Source organism: Anolis sagrei, chromosome Y, assembly GCF_037176765.1.
Source record: "Anolis sagrei isolate rAnoSag1 chromosome Y, rAnoSag1.mat, whole genome shotgun sequence".
NCBI lineage: Eukaryota > Metazoa > Chordata > Lepidosauria > Squamata > Dactyloidae > Anolis > Anolis sagrei.
Window position 1 is genome coordinate 12,010,553 of NC_090035.1, and position 17,284 is coordinate 12,027,836.

The following is a 17,284-nucleotide window of genomic DNA, read 5'->3' on the forward strand; positions in this document are numbered from 1 at the left end:
GCTCAGTGGTGTAACCCACTCTGACACATAGGTAAAGGTTTTCTCCTGGCATTAAGTGCAGTGATGTCCGACTCTGGAGGTTGGTGCTCATCTCCATTTGTAAGCTGAAGAGCCGGCGTTGTCCATAGACACCTCCAAGGTCTATGGACCTTACCCTCCCACCGGAGCAGTACCTATTGATCTATTCAAATTTGCATGTTTTCAAACTGCTAGGTTGGCAGAAGCTGGGGCTAATAGTGGGAGCTCACCCCACTCCCTGAATTCAAACATGCGACCTTTCAATCAGCAAATCAGTGGTTTAACCCAATGCGACACACAGTCGATAATAAAATCATCATGATTACTATTATTATTATCATCATCATCATCATCATCATCATCATCATTATCATCATCCAAAGCTGAAGGGAGAGGATAAGCATGGCATTTCCAGAACAGGAAAAAGGCGGAGCCAAAAGTCCTCGTCCGTGGTTGTCGAGGGGGGCTCATAAGCGCGACGGACCTATAAAGGCAAAGCGACTTCCGGGAGCGCTGCTTCCGGTGTGTTTTGCCCACTTTGCCAGCCGCCACGATGGGGATCCTGGAGAAGATCGCGGAGATCGAAAAAGAGATCGCCCGGACCCAGAAAAACAAAGGTGGGGATCCTAAGGGAAAAGGAAATGGGGAAGCAGAAGCCCACCCACCCCCAGTGATCAAGGGTCTGGAGAACAAGCCCTATGAGGAGCGGCTTAAGGAGCTGGGCATGTTTAGCCTGAAGAAGAGAAGGCTGAGAGGAGATATGATAGCCATGTATAAATATGTGAGAGGAAGCCACAGGGAGGAGGGAGCAAGCTTGTTTTCTGCTTCCCTGGAGACTAGGACGCAATGGAACAATGGCTTCAAACTACAAGAGAGGAGATTCCATCTGAACATGAGGAAGAACTTCCTAACTGTGAGAGCCGTTCAGCAGTGGAACTCTCTGCCCCGGAGTGTGGTGGAGGCTCCTTCTTTGGAGGTTTTTAAACAGAGGCTGGATGGCCATCTGTCAGGAGTGCTTTGAATGCAATATTCCTGCTTCTTGGCAGGGGATTGGACTGGATGGCCCATGAGGTCTCTTCCAACTCAATTATTCTATGATTCTAATGGGTTCAAATGACAGGAAAGGATTTCCCACTTGAACATTAGGAAGAACATCCTCACCATAAGAGGTGTTAATAATAATAATAATAATAAACATCTTGCCATAGATGCAGGCGAAACGTCGGGAGAGAACGCCTCTAGACCATGGCCATATAGCCCTAAAAAACCTACAACAACCTAGTGATTCCGGCCATAAAAGCCTTCAACAATACAAAGAACATATTATTATTATTACTACTATTATTATTGAGACATGTGTCTAGTCTGAATTTATGAAGGAACTAAATCAAAATAGGTCAAGGAGAAGAACAAATTATTGTTATCAGTAGTAGTAGTAGTATTCACAAGGATGTATTATGAAAGAACCGATCTTACTTTTACCTACAATTCACATATATAAAGGTCAAAGTATGTGTGTATGTCGATGAGTTAGTTTCAACTGCAAAGGCTCCTCCATGACTTGATGGATCTGGACCAATCTTGGCTCACAGACGCTTCATTATTCAACTTAAAATAATGGAGGGGTTTGGACTAAAAGGACCACCCCTTTCAGGCACAGAGTTATATACACAAATGGAAAATAAACCTGGCACGCTGCCTCACTGATGGCCCTGTTTTTGTCCTTTCTAGCGACGGAGTACCACCTTGGCTTGCTGAAGGCCAAGCTAGCCAAGTACAGAGCCCAGCTTCTGGAACCGTCCAAATCAGCTGCCGCGAAAGGCGAAGGCTTTGATGTGATGAAGTCGGGAGACGCCCGAGTGGCGCTGATTGGTTTCCCTTCTGTGGGTAAGGTCAGTGACAGCAGGGGAAGTCATGTTCCTCTCTCCATTGTTACTGCATTTCCTTGAGGCTAATGCATAGCTGAATGCAAGGTGCACCTCTATCTTCAAAATCCTGAAACCAGAAAAAACTATTTCCTCCTGAATGCAATGTGCAGTGGCAAAAATGTTCTCTTTTTGCCAGAGCAGTCGGTTTACAAGAATGAAGTGCTAATAATAATAATAATAATAATAATAATAATAATAATATATTTGGGAGCACAATCTCAAGCCATTACTTTATTAGATGACTTAAACTCCACATCATTTGGCTTATTTGCCAGTTACAGGCATCTACTATTTTTCTCCTTTGGGATCTGAACCCTTTTATCACCAACATACTTGTTTCTTCTTCTTTCAGTCCACATTTTTGAGTTTAATGACTTCCACGGCCAGTGAGGCAGCTTCTTATGAATTTACAACATTGACCTGTATTCCTGGAGTCATAGAGGTAAATGCCATTTTCTTTTATTGTTCTTTCCTTGTAGGGTAGGACACTAGAACAAATATTCTGAATGACATTGATATAAGATTGTGCCATTTTCTTGATTTATTTTTATATTCTGTCTATTTCCCAAGTTGTCTCGTAACAGAATAAATTTACATGCAGCCCAAAATCAGTGCAGATAAAGAAGTTTGAAAACATGAGTAGAAACTATTCTGTAACAGTGTAAAAACATACAATGATAAAGTGAACTATGGACAGGAAAAAAACCCCTTTGTTTATCTAAATAGAGAAGTGTTTGGAGCAAAGAGGGAACCATCTTAGCCTCGAGTTTGGAGGAGTTTCTAAATGCTGAGAGCCATCACCAAGAAGGCCCTCTTATGTATTTCTCCCTTTTATCTAAAAGTAGATTAGGTCCCCAGCAATACCCAGGTTAAGTAATTTGTAACGCTATTTGTTTTTGGAATTTATGAATGGTACCATTAGAAAAGATGGGTGAACTACCACTCTCATCATCCCAGGTCCATTCCACCCCAAACTCCGCAAATACTTAGTTGGTCATGTTGGGTGTGTTGCTAGATTGTTTATGGCAGTCCTTCTCAACCTGTAGGTCCCCAGATGTTTTGGCCTTCAACTCCCAGAAATCCTAACAGCTGGTAAACTGGCTGGGATTTCTGGGAGTTGTAGACCAAAACACCTGGTGACTCACAGGTTGAGAACCACTGGTCTATGGGGTTCACAGTGCTCTCTGGAAGTGGGAACCATCTTGGAAAATAGATATATGCAGACAAACATATTTGCAGTTTTATATACAGAGATACTTACATCCAGGCGCCTTCCCTACATCCAAAGTGGCAAAAAGAGCTAACAGACTGCTTTTAAGAACTATCTTTAAAAGTCCAAATACCAAGAAGCTTGCTTTTTCTATCTGTAACTCTTCAAGGTTTACTTCTCTTTTGCAGTACAAAGGAGCCAACATCCAGCTTCTAGATCTTCCTGGGATCATTGAAGGAGCAGCACAAGGTAACAGCCTTTTTCTATTCTTGCTTTGCATTCATAATGCTCTGTAGATCTGTTTCTAGTTTGCTTTTCACTGACTTTTTCAGTGGGAAAAGCAGTATAATAATAACAACAACTACTACTACTACTACTACTATCCTGGGACTTCTGAATTCAGACTGAAAGAGTTTTGGAGCACAATACTCCTGACCTCATGATTGTGGAAAAAAACAAAGTACAGATCATCAATGTTAAAATCCCAAGTGACAGCAGGATTGAAGAGAAGCAACTCAAAAAGCTTACATGATATGAGGATTTAAAGATTGAGCTGCAAAGACTCTGGCACAAGCCAATCAAGGTGGTCCCAGTGGTGATTAGCACACTGGATGCAGTGCTTAAAGACATTGGCCTGCACTTAGAAACAATAGGCGCAGACAAAATTACCACCTGTCACCTGCAAAAGGCCATCCTACTTGGATCTTCACGCATTATTCGCCAATACATCACATAGTCCTAGACACTTGGGAAGTGTCCAATGTGTGATCCAATACAACAGCCAGCAGAGTGATCTTGTTTGCTGTGGACTCATCTTGTTGTGTATCAAATAATAATAAAACTTTATTTATATCCCACCCTATCTCCCCGAGGGATATCCTGCTGTGGAGCACTTTGATAGGAACTAATTGTGCAGGGTTTTCACCCCTTAAAAGCATTGGGTTTTTTTCTCTTTAGGGAAAGGCCGCGGGCGCCAAGTGATTGCTGTGGCTCGAACATCAGACGTTGTCATCATGATGCTAGATGCCACCAAAGGAGAAGTGCAGAGGTGAGTATTGTGGCAGGGAATGGATGGGAGGCTGAATGGGATTTGCTTGGGCTGGGAATGTTGGGCATGGTAGTCCTGCTGATGTGGAGGCTGCTGGACTTTGAGTTCTACAGCATTGGGGTGGGATCCATAGATGTTGTGTTTAGTGGGACTCCAAAGACCTTCTACTCCAACTTCTCACCAATGAGCTGCTTTGAATCTCTTTTTTAGAGTCTCTTTCCTGAGCAATGTAACATTAAGTGAGGGTCTTATCTCCTTCTGTTTGGATGCTTGGGTTTGGGGACAGAAAACAAGCTTGTTCCATCTATTACAGTATTGGGCTGTTCTGTAGAAGTACATATTACTATGTTTTTTGTACTAGCTTTGTCAGGGTGCTAATACAATTCTTCTTGGCTCTATTCCCCCTTCTTTCCTGTATCCTATAGAGCTCTCTTGGAAAAGGAGCTGGAGTCGGTGGGCATCCGGTTGAACAAATGCAAGCCCAATATTTATTTCAAGGTGAGTCCTGGGCCTCCTCTGATACAGGAATCGGGCCACAGCTTGATGGCACTTCTTTGCATGCAGAAAGTCCTGCATCCAAGTCCTGAACGTGCTTGTTAAAGCAGGGAGGTGAAACTTGGGGTCTTTTGGATGATGATAGACTCTCATTCCCATCGATGGGAGGTCTGTCGATGGGTGTGATGTCCAATATGGTCTTACTGTGTTTTGAAGCAATGCGTCTGAGCTCTGGTTCTGACCTCTTCTGAGGTGATGGCCTTACCTTTCTCTCCTTTCAGCCCAAGAAAGGCGGAGGCATCTCTTTCAACTCCACAGTGACCCTGACCCAGTGTTCCGAGAAACTGGTACAGCTCATCCTCCATGAATACAGTATCCTTTGGATGATGTGGGTGATGCTACTGTCTCAGGGCTCAGGATTATGGGGCCTGCTGTCCAAGGCAGGAATAGTCATAGGTTATATGGACCTATGTATGGACCTGGCTGATACTGAGCAAACTAGGGCAGCTAACACCTCAAAATGGCTAAGTAATGTATGACGGTGGGGATAATGAGATCCAGATTTCACCTTTTGGGGGAGATCTAGTACCTCTGGAGACATGTGTCAGATCTGAAGCTATGAAAAAAAGTAACGAAAGTAGTCAAGAAGAACCAAAGTACCACATTGTTATTATTATTACTATTATTATTAAAGGTTATTTATTATTATTAAATAATAATGTAATGATATTTAATAATAATTTAATAATATTACTAAATTATTATCATTATTGTTATTATTATTATTATTATTATTATTAGTAGTAGTAGTAGTAGTAGTAGTAAAGGTAAAGGTTTCCCTTTGCCAGTAAGTCAAGTAGTGTCCGACCCTGGGGGATGGTGCTCATCTCCATTTCTAAGCCAGCAGTGTCTATAGGTACCTACTAAGTCAGTGGTTCTCAACCTGTGGATCCCCAGGTGTTTTGGCCTACAATTCTCAGAAATCCCAGCCAGTTTATCAACTGTTAGGATTTCTGGGAGTTGAAGGCGAAAATATCTGGGGACCCACAGGTTGAGAACCACTGTCCTAGGTCATGTGTGTTAGGCAAGTGGGCTTACTAACAAAGACTCTCATAAATGTACAGCAGAATAACTTATTAGCAGCAGCATGACCTAGCACGAGTAGCCAAAAAGTGATAAAAAGAACAAAAACACACAATGTTATCTCTTCCATAGGAGGCTTTTCTTTATAGCAAAATAATATGGTTGCACTATTTACACTGGAGCTTCACACATGAAGCCTTCTCATACGGAGGCCTACTAACACAGGCCTTTCTCCTACTAAGGCCTCTCTCAGACTGAGGCAAACTAATACTGAGGCCTACCTCACGCTGAGGCCTTTCTCGCACTAAGGCCTCTCTCAGACTGAGGCAAACTAACACGGAGGCCTACCTCACATTGAGGCCTTTCTCCCACTAAGGCCTCTCTCAGACTAAGGCAAACTAACACTGAGGCCTACCTCACACTGAGGGCTACCTCAGATTGAGGCCTACTAACACATTGAGGCCTCCCTCAGACTGAGGGCTACTAAGCTACAAGCACACCTGCTAATATTGAACTGCAGTTTTTGCTGAGTCATTGCATCCATTTAACCCTTTCAGTGCTTGACTCACATTTTTGTAATTAAAAGTATCTAGTTAATTTTTAATATTTCTGACAATGTGGCCAGTATGACTGCATGGAGCACCGTTACCTTCCCACCAATGTAGTACCTATTGATCTATTCACATTTGCATGTCTTCAAACTGCTAGGTTGGCAGGAGCTGGGCCTAAGTTCAGCAGCTCAGCGGTTTAACCTGCTGCGCCACCAAGGGGCCCTTTTTTTTTTTTACTATTATTACTATTATTATCACTATTATTTTATCATGATTTACTATTATTACTATTTTATATTGTTCTTGTTGCAGTGTGAACACCTATACCCACATTTTCTTTTAGCCATGTCTGATGAACTATACTCTCCCTAGGCATTCTCTAGGTCCTCTAGGTTCTTATGGCCTTCTTGAATGAGAAAGTCTATTATACAGTTTTACATATCGATGCAAAGACATGAAAACAAAGGGTATCCATCATCGTTATCGTCAAACTTAATTTAGATCCCACATTCTCCCCCCAAAAGTAGGATTCAAATGTATAGATGAAAAATAAAGAGTTTATGTATTTTATTTATTTATAGCATTTATATCCCGCCCTTCTCACCCCGAAGGGAACTCAGGGCGGATCACAGAACACATACACGGCAAACATTCAGTGCCATTAAAGAGACAGGACAGACAACAGATACAGGTATTATGTTGGCATTTTTCCAAACTTCGGCATCCTGGAGGCTGTGCTCGATTCCTGTCACATGGGGGTGATGTTGCTCCATCCTCTATGACGAAGTGCCCTTGATCACAGACCTCCTCCTTCCTTTGATCACTGATATTTTCTGATATTTCCTTTATGGTGCTGTAAAACACCTTCCTGCTTAAGCAGTGCCTAATTTCTCTACTCACAGCTGTTTTCGAACTGCTTAGGTGGACAGTAAGCTGGGCTGAAGGTCCGGTGCTTACCCTGACCCAGGCTTCGAACTGCCAGCCTTTTGATTGGTTAGATATATTGCTGCTGGTGATTAACCATTTGTGCTAAATACCAGTGAAACATGCAAGAAGTCAACATGAAAATTAAATCAGACAAAAAAAAATATTAAAATTGAATTAAAATTGTCAAGAACATTTCGAATCAGTTTAGAACAGGGGACCCCAAGCTTAGGCCCTTTGCTTCAATAGTCTGAGCACCCCTGGTTTAGAATATAATGCCAAAAAAAGCAGTTAATAGGCACGTAACCATGATGGTGTTTTTGCACTCTGCAACAAGACTTCAGCCAATGTCTGAAGTGTTTGAACTTAACTCTTTTGACCTGAGAAATCTTCAATGCGGAAGTGCTGTTCAGGGAGGACTGTTCGCCGGACGAATTCATCGACGTGATTGTCGGCAACCGCGTCTACATGCCTTGCCTTTACGTGAGTCTTTTGGGTTATGAGCTTTGTCCTAACTAATTGAGCCAATACGATCCCTCTTGGAAACCTCTCAGAACTTGGCCAAGGTCTTCTTTTGCCTTGCAACTGCTAACATGCCCGTAGCGCCAGCTGAAGGGCTCTCAGAGTTATAGCACAGAAAAAGAATTGGGTTGTTGTGAGTTTTCTGGGCTGTATGGCCATGTTCCAGAAGCATTCTCTCCTGATGTTTCACCCACCTCTATGGCAGGCATCCTCAGAGGTTTGTTATGGGCTCTAAATACAACTTTCTAGAGCCGTGTTCGAGTTGGGTTTGGGCAAGCTACACTCTTAGCCTCAGAAAATCTCATGATAATGTCACCATAATTTGGAAAGGACCCAAAAACACACAACAAAACCCCATTTGTGTCTTTTTCCTGTCTCTTAGATCCCTTTAAATCTTTGCTAAAGTTGAGGACATCCTGCTTTCCCATTAACTTGAGAACTTGAGATTTTAATCTTTATACTAGCTGTATCCGCCAGGCGTTGCTGTGGCCAACCTTCCCTCCCTCTTTCTCTCCTTCCTTCCTTTTTTCCTTCTTTCCTTCTTCCTTCTCTTCCTATTCCCTTCCTTTCCCCCTTTTATTTCCCTTCCCCCTTCCTCCCACTCTTCCTTCTCTTCCAATTCTTGAACTGCAATCAGTCCTCCTGATTGATTAATTTATTTACCTATCTATCTCTATCTAATCTATCTATCCGGAGGGTTGCTGGGAGTTGCAGTCCAGGAATAGGAAATTGGAAATATGCAGGGATTGGGATGCTCTCAAAGAAATCCAAGGAGAAGAAAGCTTGCATCTTGGAAGCAGAGCATTTGGATCATCCTACTCTCCTAAAGGGCCTGGTCTAGGGGATGCTGGGAGCTGTAGTCCAGAAGAGAGTGTGGATATGCTTTTGTGTGTGGGTTTTACTGCTAGGCGGATCGTTTTTGTACATGCGCTGTAGCATCTTTTTGCTTTTTTTGCTTTTTAAGTCCCTTCTGCTGTGTTTTTCCGTGTTTTTATGAGTGATGGTCACTCATTGGCCTGATAGGTGTCTTGTGTCCAAATTTGGTGTCAAATCGTCCAGTGGTTTTTGAGTTATGTTAATCCCACAAACGAACATTACATGTTCATTTATATAGATAAAAATGTCAAGGAAGATATCTCACAGTCGATGGCGAGCAGTGGAAAGAAGATTCCACAAGAAATGTCCTTTTTCTTAATTCTCAATCATTTGTAGACTGGAGTGACACTCTTATATATGGTTTTTCTTCTGTATTTTTTCCCATTTTGGAAAAAGTCAAAAGGGCAGTCATTAGCTATAGCATCAAATGAGACAGATCCCTTCCTCTGCAACATCTATTGAGCTTATTATGGAAGAGAAGAGCTGCTTTTATTTTTGGACCGCATTTCTCTTCTTTTTTCTTCCCTTCTGTAGGTTTACAACAAAATAGACCAGATCTCCATGGAGGAGGTAGACCGTCTCGCCCGAAAACCCCACAGTGTTGTCATTAGGTAAGGGCAGAGGAGCCCCTCCAAAAACAAACCTCTCCATCTTGTTGCCTTTGTGCAGGTGGCCCTTCTTTCCTAGGGTGTTATACAATGGGATATTTGGGATGTGAACCTCTCAGTTTCCCATTTTGTGATTCCTCCGTAGTTGCGGAATGAAGCTGAACTTGGACTACTTGCTGGAGCAGCTGTGGGAATGCCTGGCCCTGACCTGCATCTTCACAAAGAAAAGGGGCCGTAAGTGAAGTACCAAATTATAGAAATGTTTTATTTCTGTTTTATTGACTGTTCTAAAGCATTTGACTGTGTGGATCATAATAAATTGTGGCAAGTTCTTGGTGGTACATATGGGGAGACCAAGCTACCTTGTCTGTCTCCTGAGGAATCTGTAGAACAACCAAGTGGCAATGGTAAGAACAGATCATGGAGCAACCGACAGGTTTAAGATTGGGAACGGAGCACGGCAGGGCTGTCTACTCTCACCCTCCTTATTCAACTCGTATGCAGAACACATCATGCAACGTGCAGGGCTTGACAAATCTAAGGCTGAAGTTAAAATGGCTGGAAGAAACATTAACAACCTTAGATATGCAGATGATACCACTTTAAGGGCTGAAAGCAAGGAGGAATTAAGGAGCCTTCTATCCAAGATGAAAGAAGTCATGCTAGCCCTCTCTTCTGCCTTGGTCAGACCACATCTGGAATACTGTGTCCAATTCTGGGCACTGCAACTGAAAGGAGATGTTGAAAGGTGGAATGTGTCCAGAGGAGGGCGACCAAAATGATCAAGGGTCTGGAGAACAAGCCCAATGAGGAGCGGCTTAAAGAGCTGGGCATGATTAGCCTTCAGAAGAGAAGGCTGAGGGGAGTCATGATGGCCATGTATAAATATGTGAGGGGAAGTCATTTGAGGAGGGAGCAAGCTTGTTTTCTGCTGCCCTGGAGACTAGGACGCGGAATGATGGCTTCAAACTACGGGAAAGGAGATTCCACCTGAACATTAGGAACAACTTCCTAACTGGGAGAGCTGTTCAGCAGTGGAACTCTCTGCCTTGGAGTATAGTGGAAGCTCCTTCTTTGGAGGCTTTAAAGCAGAGGCTGGATGGCCATCTGTCATGGGAGCTTTGAATGTGATTTTCCTGCTTCTTGGCAGAAAGAGGTTGGACTGGACACACTTTGAATTTCTCAGTGCAAAGATGACTGCAGCCGGGAAATCAAGAAACATTTACTTCTTGGGAGGAGAGCAATGACCAATCTTGATAAAATAGTGAAGAGTAGCAACATCACACTGGCAACGAAGATCTGCATAGTTAAAGCAATGATATTAACCATAGTAACGTATGGATGAAAGAGCTGGACCACAAGGAAGGCTGAGTGAAGGAAGAGAGGTGCTTTTGAACTGTGGCGTTGGAGGAAAATGCTGAGAGTGCCTTGGATCGCAAGAAGATCCAACCAATCTAAACTCCAGGGAAAAAAGCCTGTCTCCTCACTGTAGGAAAGGATATTAGAGGCAAAGATGAAGTATTTTGGCCACATCATGAGAAGACAGGAAAGCTTGGAGAAGAGAATGATGCTGGGGAAGATGGAAGGAAAAAGGAAGACAAGGTAGATAGACGGTATCCATGAAGTGACTGACTTGACTTTGAAGGAGCTGGGGGTGGCCACGGCCGACAGGAAGCTCTGGCCTGGGCTGGTCCAGGAGGTCACGAAGAGTCGGAAGTGACTGAATGAATAAACAACAACAACATGGAAATGTTAGGGGAAGGGAGGATAAAATAGATGGTTAGATTTAGAAGATCCCTCTCTTCTAGTAAGGCTGACCCAGTCAACTTTCAATCATGAGTTTTGAGAGAGGATGGAGAGGAAAAGGGAAGTGCTGGGAGTTCAGTGGTGTCTGGGAACATTCTAGTGCCACTATATTTCCATTCTGTATTTGTTTTTAGTGCAAGTTTTTAATATTTTTGTGGTTTTATCAATGTACCAGCGAGCTCCCAGTGGTGCAGTGGGTTAAACTCCTGTGCCGGCAGGACTGAAGACTGGCAGGTCGCAGGTTCGAATCCGGGGAGAGGAGGATGAGCTCCCTCTATCAGCTCCAGCTCTTCATGCGGGGACATGAGAGAAGCCTCCCACAATGATGATAAAAACATCAAATCATCCAGGCGTTCCCTGGGCAACGTCCTTGCAGACGGCCAATTCTCTCACACCAAAAGCGACTTGCTCCTGACACGACAAAAAAAAAATCAATGTACCGGCATAAAATGCCCTCGGAAGCACTTTATTTTACCTGTTAGTGCAATTAAAACCCATTTCGTCCCTCGAATCCCCTGTCCAGATACATTACATTGCTCCAGTGTTTTAAACTTTTAATCTTTGCAACCAGCCCTGCCCACTGTGATCAACTTTCTGTGTTCAAATATTGTGATTTTATATTGTTGCGATGTGTTTTTTATACTGTTTCTTGTATGTTATCTTATTTTCTTATATTTTATTGTAGTATTTTTATGTTGTATATTTGCATTGTTGTATTGCTGGGCTTGGCCTCATGTAAGCTGCCCAGAGTCCCTTGGGGAGATGGCGGCAAGGTATAAATAAATAAAATTATTATTATTACTAATACTACTAGCTGTACCTGCCACGTGTTGCTGTGGCCAATCTTTCCTCTTTCTCTCCTTCTTTCCCTCCTTCTTTCACTCCCTCTTTCCTTCCTTCCCATCTTTCCTTCTCTTCTTCCTTCTCTATCTCTTTCCTTCTTTCTCCCATTTTCTTTCTCTTCTGCTGTCTCTTTTCTTCCTTCTCTCTTTCCTTCTTTCCTTCCCTCCCTCTTTCTCTACATCTTCCCCCCTTCCTTCGCTCTCTCTTTCCTTCCTTCTTTCCCTTTTTTCTTTCCTTCTCTCCTTCCTTCCCCCTTTTTCTTTCCCTCCTTCTTTCTCTCCTTTCTTCCTTTTCTACCTCTTTCCTTCCTTCTCTCTTTGCTTCCATGCTTCCTTCTCCCTTTCCTTCTTTCTTTCTTTCCCTCCCTCTTTCTTTTCTTTCTTTCTTTCTTTTTTCCCCTTCCCTCTCTTTCTTCCTTTTTCTGTATTGTCATTTACCTTTTCGTCATTTAGGTTTTTGGGGCCTTTTAAGTCCCTTTTGCTGTGTTTTTCAGTGTTTTTATGAGTGAAGAACATACATTGGGTTGTTAGGTGTCTTGTGTCCAAATTTGGTGTCAATTCCCCTAGTAGTTTTTGAGTTCTGTTAATCCCACAAACGAACATTACATTTTTATTTATATAGACTAGCCGTCCCCTGCCACGCGTTGCTGTGGCCCACATGGGGGTTCTGTGTGGTAGGTTTGGCACAATTCTATCGTTGGTGGGGTTCAGAATGCTCTGTGATTGTAGGTGAACTATAAATCCCAGCAACTACAACTCCCAAATGTCAAGATTCTATTTTCCCCAAACTCCACCAGTGTTCACATTTGGGCATATTGAGTCTTTGTGTAGAGTTTGGTCCAGATCCATCATTGTTTGAGTCCACAGTGATCTCTGGATGTAGGTGAACTACAACTCCAAAACCAAAGGACACTGCTCACCAAACCTTTCCAGTATTTTCTGTCGGTCATGGGAGAACTGTGTGCCAAGTTTGGTTCAATTCCATCGTTGGTGGGGTTCAGAATGCTCATTGATTGTAGGCGAACTATAAATCCCAGCCACTTCAACTCCCAAATGACAAAAGCAATTTTTTTGAGTGAAGGACATACATTGGCCTGATAGGTGTCTTGTGTCCAAATTTGGTGTCAATTCGTCCAGTGGTTTTTGAGTTCCTTTAATCCCACAAACGAACATTACATTTTTATTTATATAGATGACGATGATGATGATGATGATGATGATGATTATATTTTAAGTTCATACGTTTTTGACATTGTTGGACCCTGCCTTGAGCCATTGGAAGAGGCTCAAGGCATAAAATATATTATTATTATTATCATTATCATCATCATCATCATCATCATCATCATTATATTTCTTTCTTCTCTTATAGAGAGACCAGATTTCTCTGACGCCATCATTCTCCGGAAAGGAGCCTCCGTAGAGCATGTGGTAAGTGCAGGACGAGTCTCTATATATGGAGTGAAACCAGGTCTCCATCCATCCCAGTTGTGTCAATTCCAGTTGCTGAATATCCCTAATCCTGAATGATTCCTGATTGGCTGAAGCCAAGCTTTCCGAAGCCACAAAAGTCTCCCAGCTTACCTTTGGACTTCCTATTTTTCCCTCCTTCTTTCTAGTGCCATAGTATTCATCGGACGTTAGCCAGCCAGTTCAAGTACGCCCTGGTTTGGGTAAGTTTGCCTTGGCAAAAGTGAAGCACAAACTATGGGCCAAATGCATTCGCCCAAACTCTATTCTTGTTGCCTTCAGAGCCTTCAACCACCTTCCATTTTTGTTTTGAAAACAAATTGGTTTAAATCTCTGACAACTTTAGCCCCAAGTCTGTCCCAACCTTTTTTTTTTTTTTTTACCAGGGACCACTTTGACCAGGGACCAGTCTCCAACATTAATACCAAAAGGGTTACAAATCCGTGTTTGGTCAACTTTAGATTCGGTTTGGTTATTTGGGTATTGATTCAGAAAATTGCATTGGATAGACCACATCAGCTCTCGTTTCTGATACAGAACATATGCCATCCAGTAGTCACCATCTCCTTGCCCTCAGAAAACTATATTTAATAAGCTTCAGCACTATCAAAGGGTTTCATGGCTGGAATCACTAGGTTCTTGTGGGTTTTTTCGGGCTATAGGGCCATGTTCTAGAGGCATTTCTCCTGACGTTTCGCCTGCATCTATGGCAAGCTTCCTCAGAGGTAGTGAAGTCTGTTGGAAATAGGAAATTGGGTTTATATATCTGTGGAATCTGAGGAAACAACCAGGCACATCTTAACACCTCTCAACAAAAGATTTTCCCAGGCTCAGCCAGGCCTTCGTATGCTAATGAAGGTGGTCAGTTGAAACATTCACACCTAGCTCCAGCAGAGAAGAGCTCTTTGCCCCACCCCAGCCATTCCACAGACATATAACCCCATTGTCCTAATTCCAACGGACCTCACTACCTCTGAGGATGCTTGCCATAGATGCAGGCGAAACGTCAGGAGAAGTGCCTCTAGAACATGGCCCTATAGCCTGAAAAAACCCACAAGAAACTATCAAAGGGCTTCATGAGACCAGTCGCTCTTGTTGCAACGGTGTAGTAACAGTGACGCCGTGGACCATATTTTAGTTCTTGTGAGCCACTGGTGGTCCACGGATCACAGGTTGGGAACCACTGGTCTAAGGAGACCCACAAATTCATGTCAATGCTCCCTGACCCCATTAACCACACTCAGAATGGTGGCCCAGTGTCACTCCTGGTTGCCATTTTGGGAAGGACCACCAAGGAAAACAACTGTTAGTGCGACTGCATATTTGTATGTGGGAATATCAGGCAGAGGGAGGTTTTGGTGAATTGTCTAGCCCTATATTGTTATTAGTACTACTAACAACAACAACAACAATAATAATGGGCTAAACCACTGAGCTGCTGAACTTGCTGACTGAAAGGTCAGCAGATTGAATCCGGGGAGCAGGGTGAGTTCCCACTGTTAGCCCCAGCTTCTGACAACCTAGCAGTTCCAAAACATGCAAGTGTGAGTAGATCAGTAGGTACCACTGCGAGTCCCCCTTCGGGGGTTGAGAAGGGCAAGATAGAAATTTTGTAAACAAATAAATAAATGGGGCGCTCCATGCAGTCATGCTGGCCACATGACCTTGGAGGTGTCTATGGACAACGCCAGCTCTCTGGCTTAGGAATGGAGATGAGCACCTCTATTTTTTTTGGCAGCAAAGAGGTTGAATTTGTGACCACGCTGTAACAACCAGGTCTCGGCTCCCTTTCCCAAGTCGTTCTTTCCTTCCTCAGAAGTTTCAAAAGTTCAGGAAAACTATACGTCTGACACGACTAGACTTAATGTCAGAGGAAATCTTTAGCTTTAATAATAAATAATAATAAAACTTTATTTCTAGACTACCTTCTCTCCCCAAAGGGACCCAAAGGGACTTGTTTAGAGACACAAGACAAAAAGGCAAACATTCAGTGCCTTGAATGAATACAAACACATCAAAATAATACAAAATAATGCACAGAAACAACAGTATACTTATAACAAAGAATTAAACATCGAGATGAAAATAATAAAGAACAATCCAATAAGATATCGTAAACTAAAACATTACTACTACTATGGGTGCTGGTCATTATATACTACTACTACTACTACTAATAATAATAATAATAATAATAATAATATCACCTACCCTTTCAGTAGGTGATACTAAGGCTGTTGTGGTTTCCCCAGCCACATTGGAAGGTGGATTCTGGGGGGTTGTAGTCTTCTTCTAGTATATTTTAAAGAATTAAACAGATTTTCCGTGCTCTCCTGGCCCCAAAGCTGTGTAAGACGTTCCCCAAATTCATGAGCACATTCCCAGACACCCACTATCTCCCAGTACTTCCCTTTTCCTCTGCATCTTTTCTCAAAATGGAGAAGGAAAGTAGAGGAGAACATATTAAGGCATGAAGTTTTGAGTGTAATATTTGAGGTTTTAATAGGGGGGTTTTCATCGTCTCCAGTCCTTACATTATCATCTGTCCCTGGTCTGTCCAAGCATAAGGAATTTTGTTGTGTGGAGGATGTTGGGAGTTGTAGTCCAGCAAAAAGCGAGTTTTGGTGTTTGGCTAACCTTTGTCTCTTTGGACCCCAAGGGCACCAGCACCAAGTACAGCCCCCAGCGAGTCGGGCTCAACCACTTGATGGAGCACGAAGATGTCATCCAAGTGGTCAAGAAGTAAATGGCAGTCAGACAGGACATTGGGGACAAGCAGGACACGGAATGACACAAAGAGGAGCAAAGCAAAGGAAGGATCTCCTTTATTTACCCCATTCTCTCCTTCCTCGACCGCCGTGAAACCTGCCTCAAAGCACACTGAATGCTGGAAGAGAGAACAATGTCACCGGTTTCATGGAATGCACTCCCATTTTTTGGCAGCGAAGAGGTCGAATCCGTGGCCATGCCGTAACAACCAGGTCTCAGCTCCCTTTCCTAGAAATTTCCCAAGTCGTTCTTTCCTTCCTCAGAAGTTTCCAAAAGTTCAGGAAAACTATAAGTCCTAGTGATAGTCCTCAAACACAAGATAGTCCTCTTGCAGAAGTTTCTAAAAGTTCAGGAAAACTATAAGTCTCAATGCTAATTATCGACCGCAAAGAAGTTCTTTCCTTCCTTAGAAGTTTCCAAAAGTTCAGGAAAACTATAAGTCCTAGTGATAGTCCTCAAACACAAGATAGTCCTCTTGCAGAAGTTTCCAAAAGTTCAGGAAAACTATAAGTCTCAATGCTAATTATCGAATGCAAATAAGTTATTTCCTTCCTTAGAAGCTTCCAAAAGTCAGGAAAACTATACGTCTCGATAGTCCTCAAACATAAAATAGTTTTTTCCTCCTGCAGAAATTTCTTAAAGTTCAGGAAAACTATAAGTCTCAGTGATAATCCTCAAACACAAAATAGTTTTTTCCTCCTGCAGAAGTTTCTAAAAGTTCAGGAAAACTATAAATCTCAATGCTAATTACTGAACGCAAAGAAGTTCTTTCCTTCCTTAGAAGCTTCCAAAAGTTCAGGAAAACTATAAGTCTCAGTGATAGTCCTCAAACACAAAACATTGCTTTCCTCCTGCAGGAGTTTCTAAAAGTTCAGGAAAACTATAAGTCTCAATGCTAATTATCAAACGGCACAAAATATTTTTTCCTTCCACAGAAATTCCCCAGACTTTGTAGAACGGGTTCGAGAAAACCATACGTGTCAAGTGGAATTGAACACAAAAGAGTTCTGTCCTTTAAGCCACAGAATGAGTTCGAGAAAACCCATCAGATGCAATGATCATTTCCAAACACAAAAGGGTTCTTTCCTTTCTCAAACTTTGTAGAGCAAGTTTGAGAAAACTGTAAGTCTCCAT

At 42.6% G+C, this 17,284-nt stretch overlaps 1 protein-coding gene across 1 annotated transcript; it reads left to right on the forward strand.

Annotated features, from left to right (window-relative positions):
- Window positions 1–516: 516 nt before the first annotated feature.
- On the forward strand, window positions 517–16,972 carry LOC137095339 (developmentally-regulated GTP-binding protein 2). The gene is made up of 13 exons (XM_067461875.1): window positions 517–635; window positions 1,750–1,910; window positions 2,299–2,388; window positions 3,345–3,405; window positions 4,114–4,204; window positions 4,630–4,702; window positions 4,981–5,071; window positions 7,643–7,740; window positions 9,190–9,266; window positions 9,409–9,497; window positions 13,284–13,342; window positions 13,531–13,584; window positions 16,041–16,972. Exons 1-13 carry the CDS (start codon window positions 572–574, stop codon window positions 16,125–16,127), a joined length of 1,095 nt encoding a protein of 364 aa, XP_067317976.1. The 5' UTR covers window positions 517–571; the 3' UTR covers window positions 16,128–16,972.
- Window positions 16,973–17,284: the final 312 nt, after the last annotated feature.

Excerpts from the sequence above, each read along its gene's own strand:
- LOC137095339 (XM_067461875.1), top strand. The coding sequence starts at position 572 with ATGGGGATCCTGGAGAAGATCGCGGAGATCGAAAAAGAGATCGCCCGG. Across the intron at positions 5,072-7,642 it reads GCTCATCCTCCATGAATACA|AAATCTTCAATGCGGAAGTG; the intron begins GTATCCTTTGGA and ends TTTTGACCTGAG. Across the intron at positions 13,585-16,040 it reads TCAAGTACGCCCTGGTTTGG|GGCACCAGCACCAAGTACAG; the intron begins GTAAGTTTGCCT and ends TTGGACCCCAAG.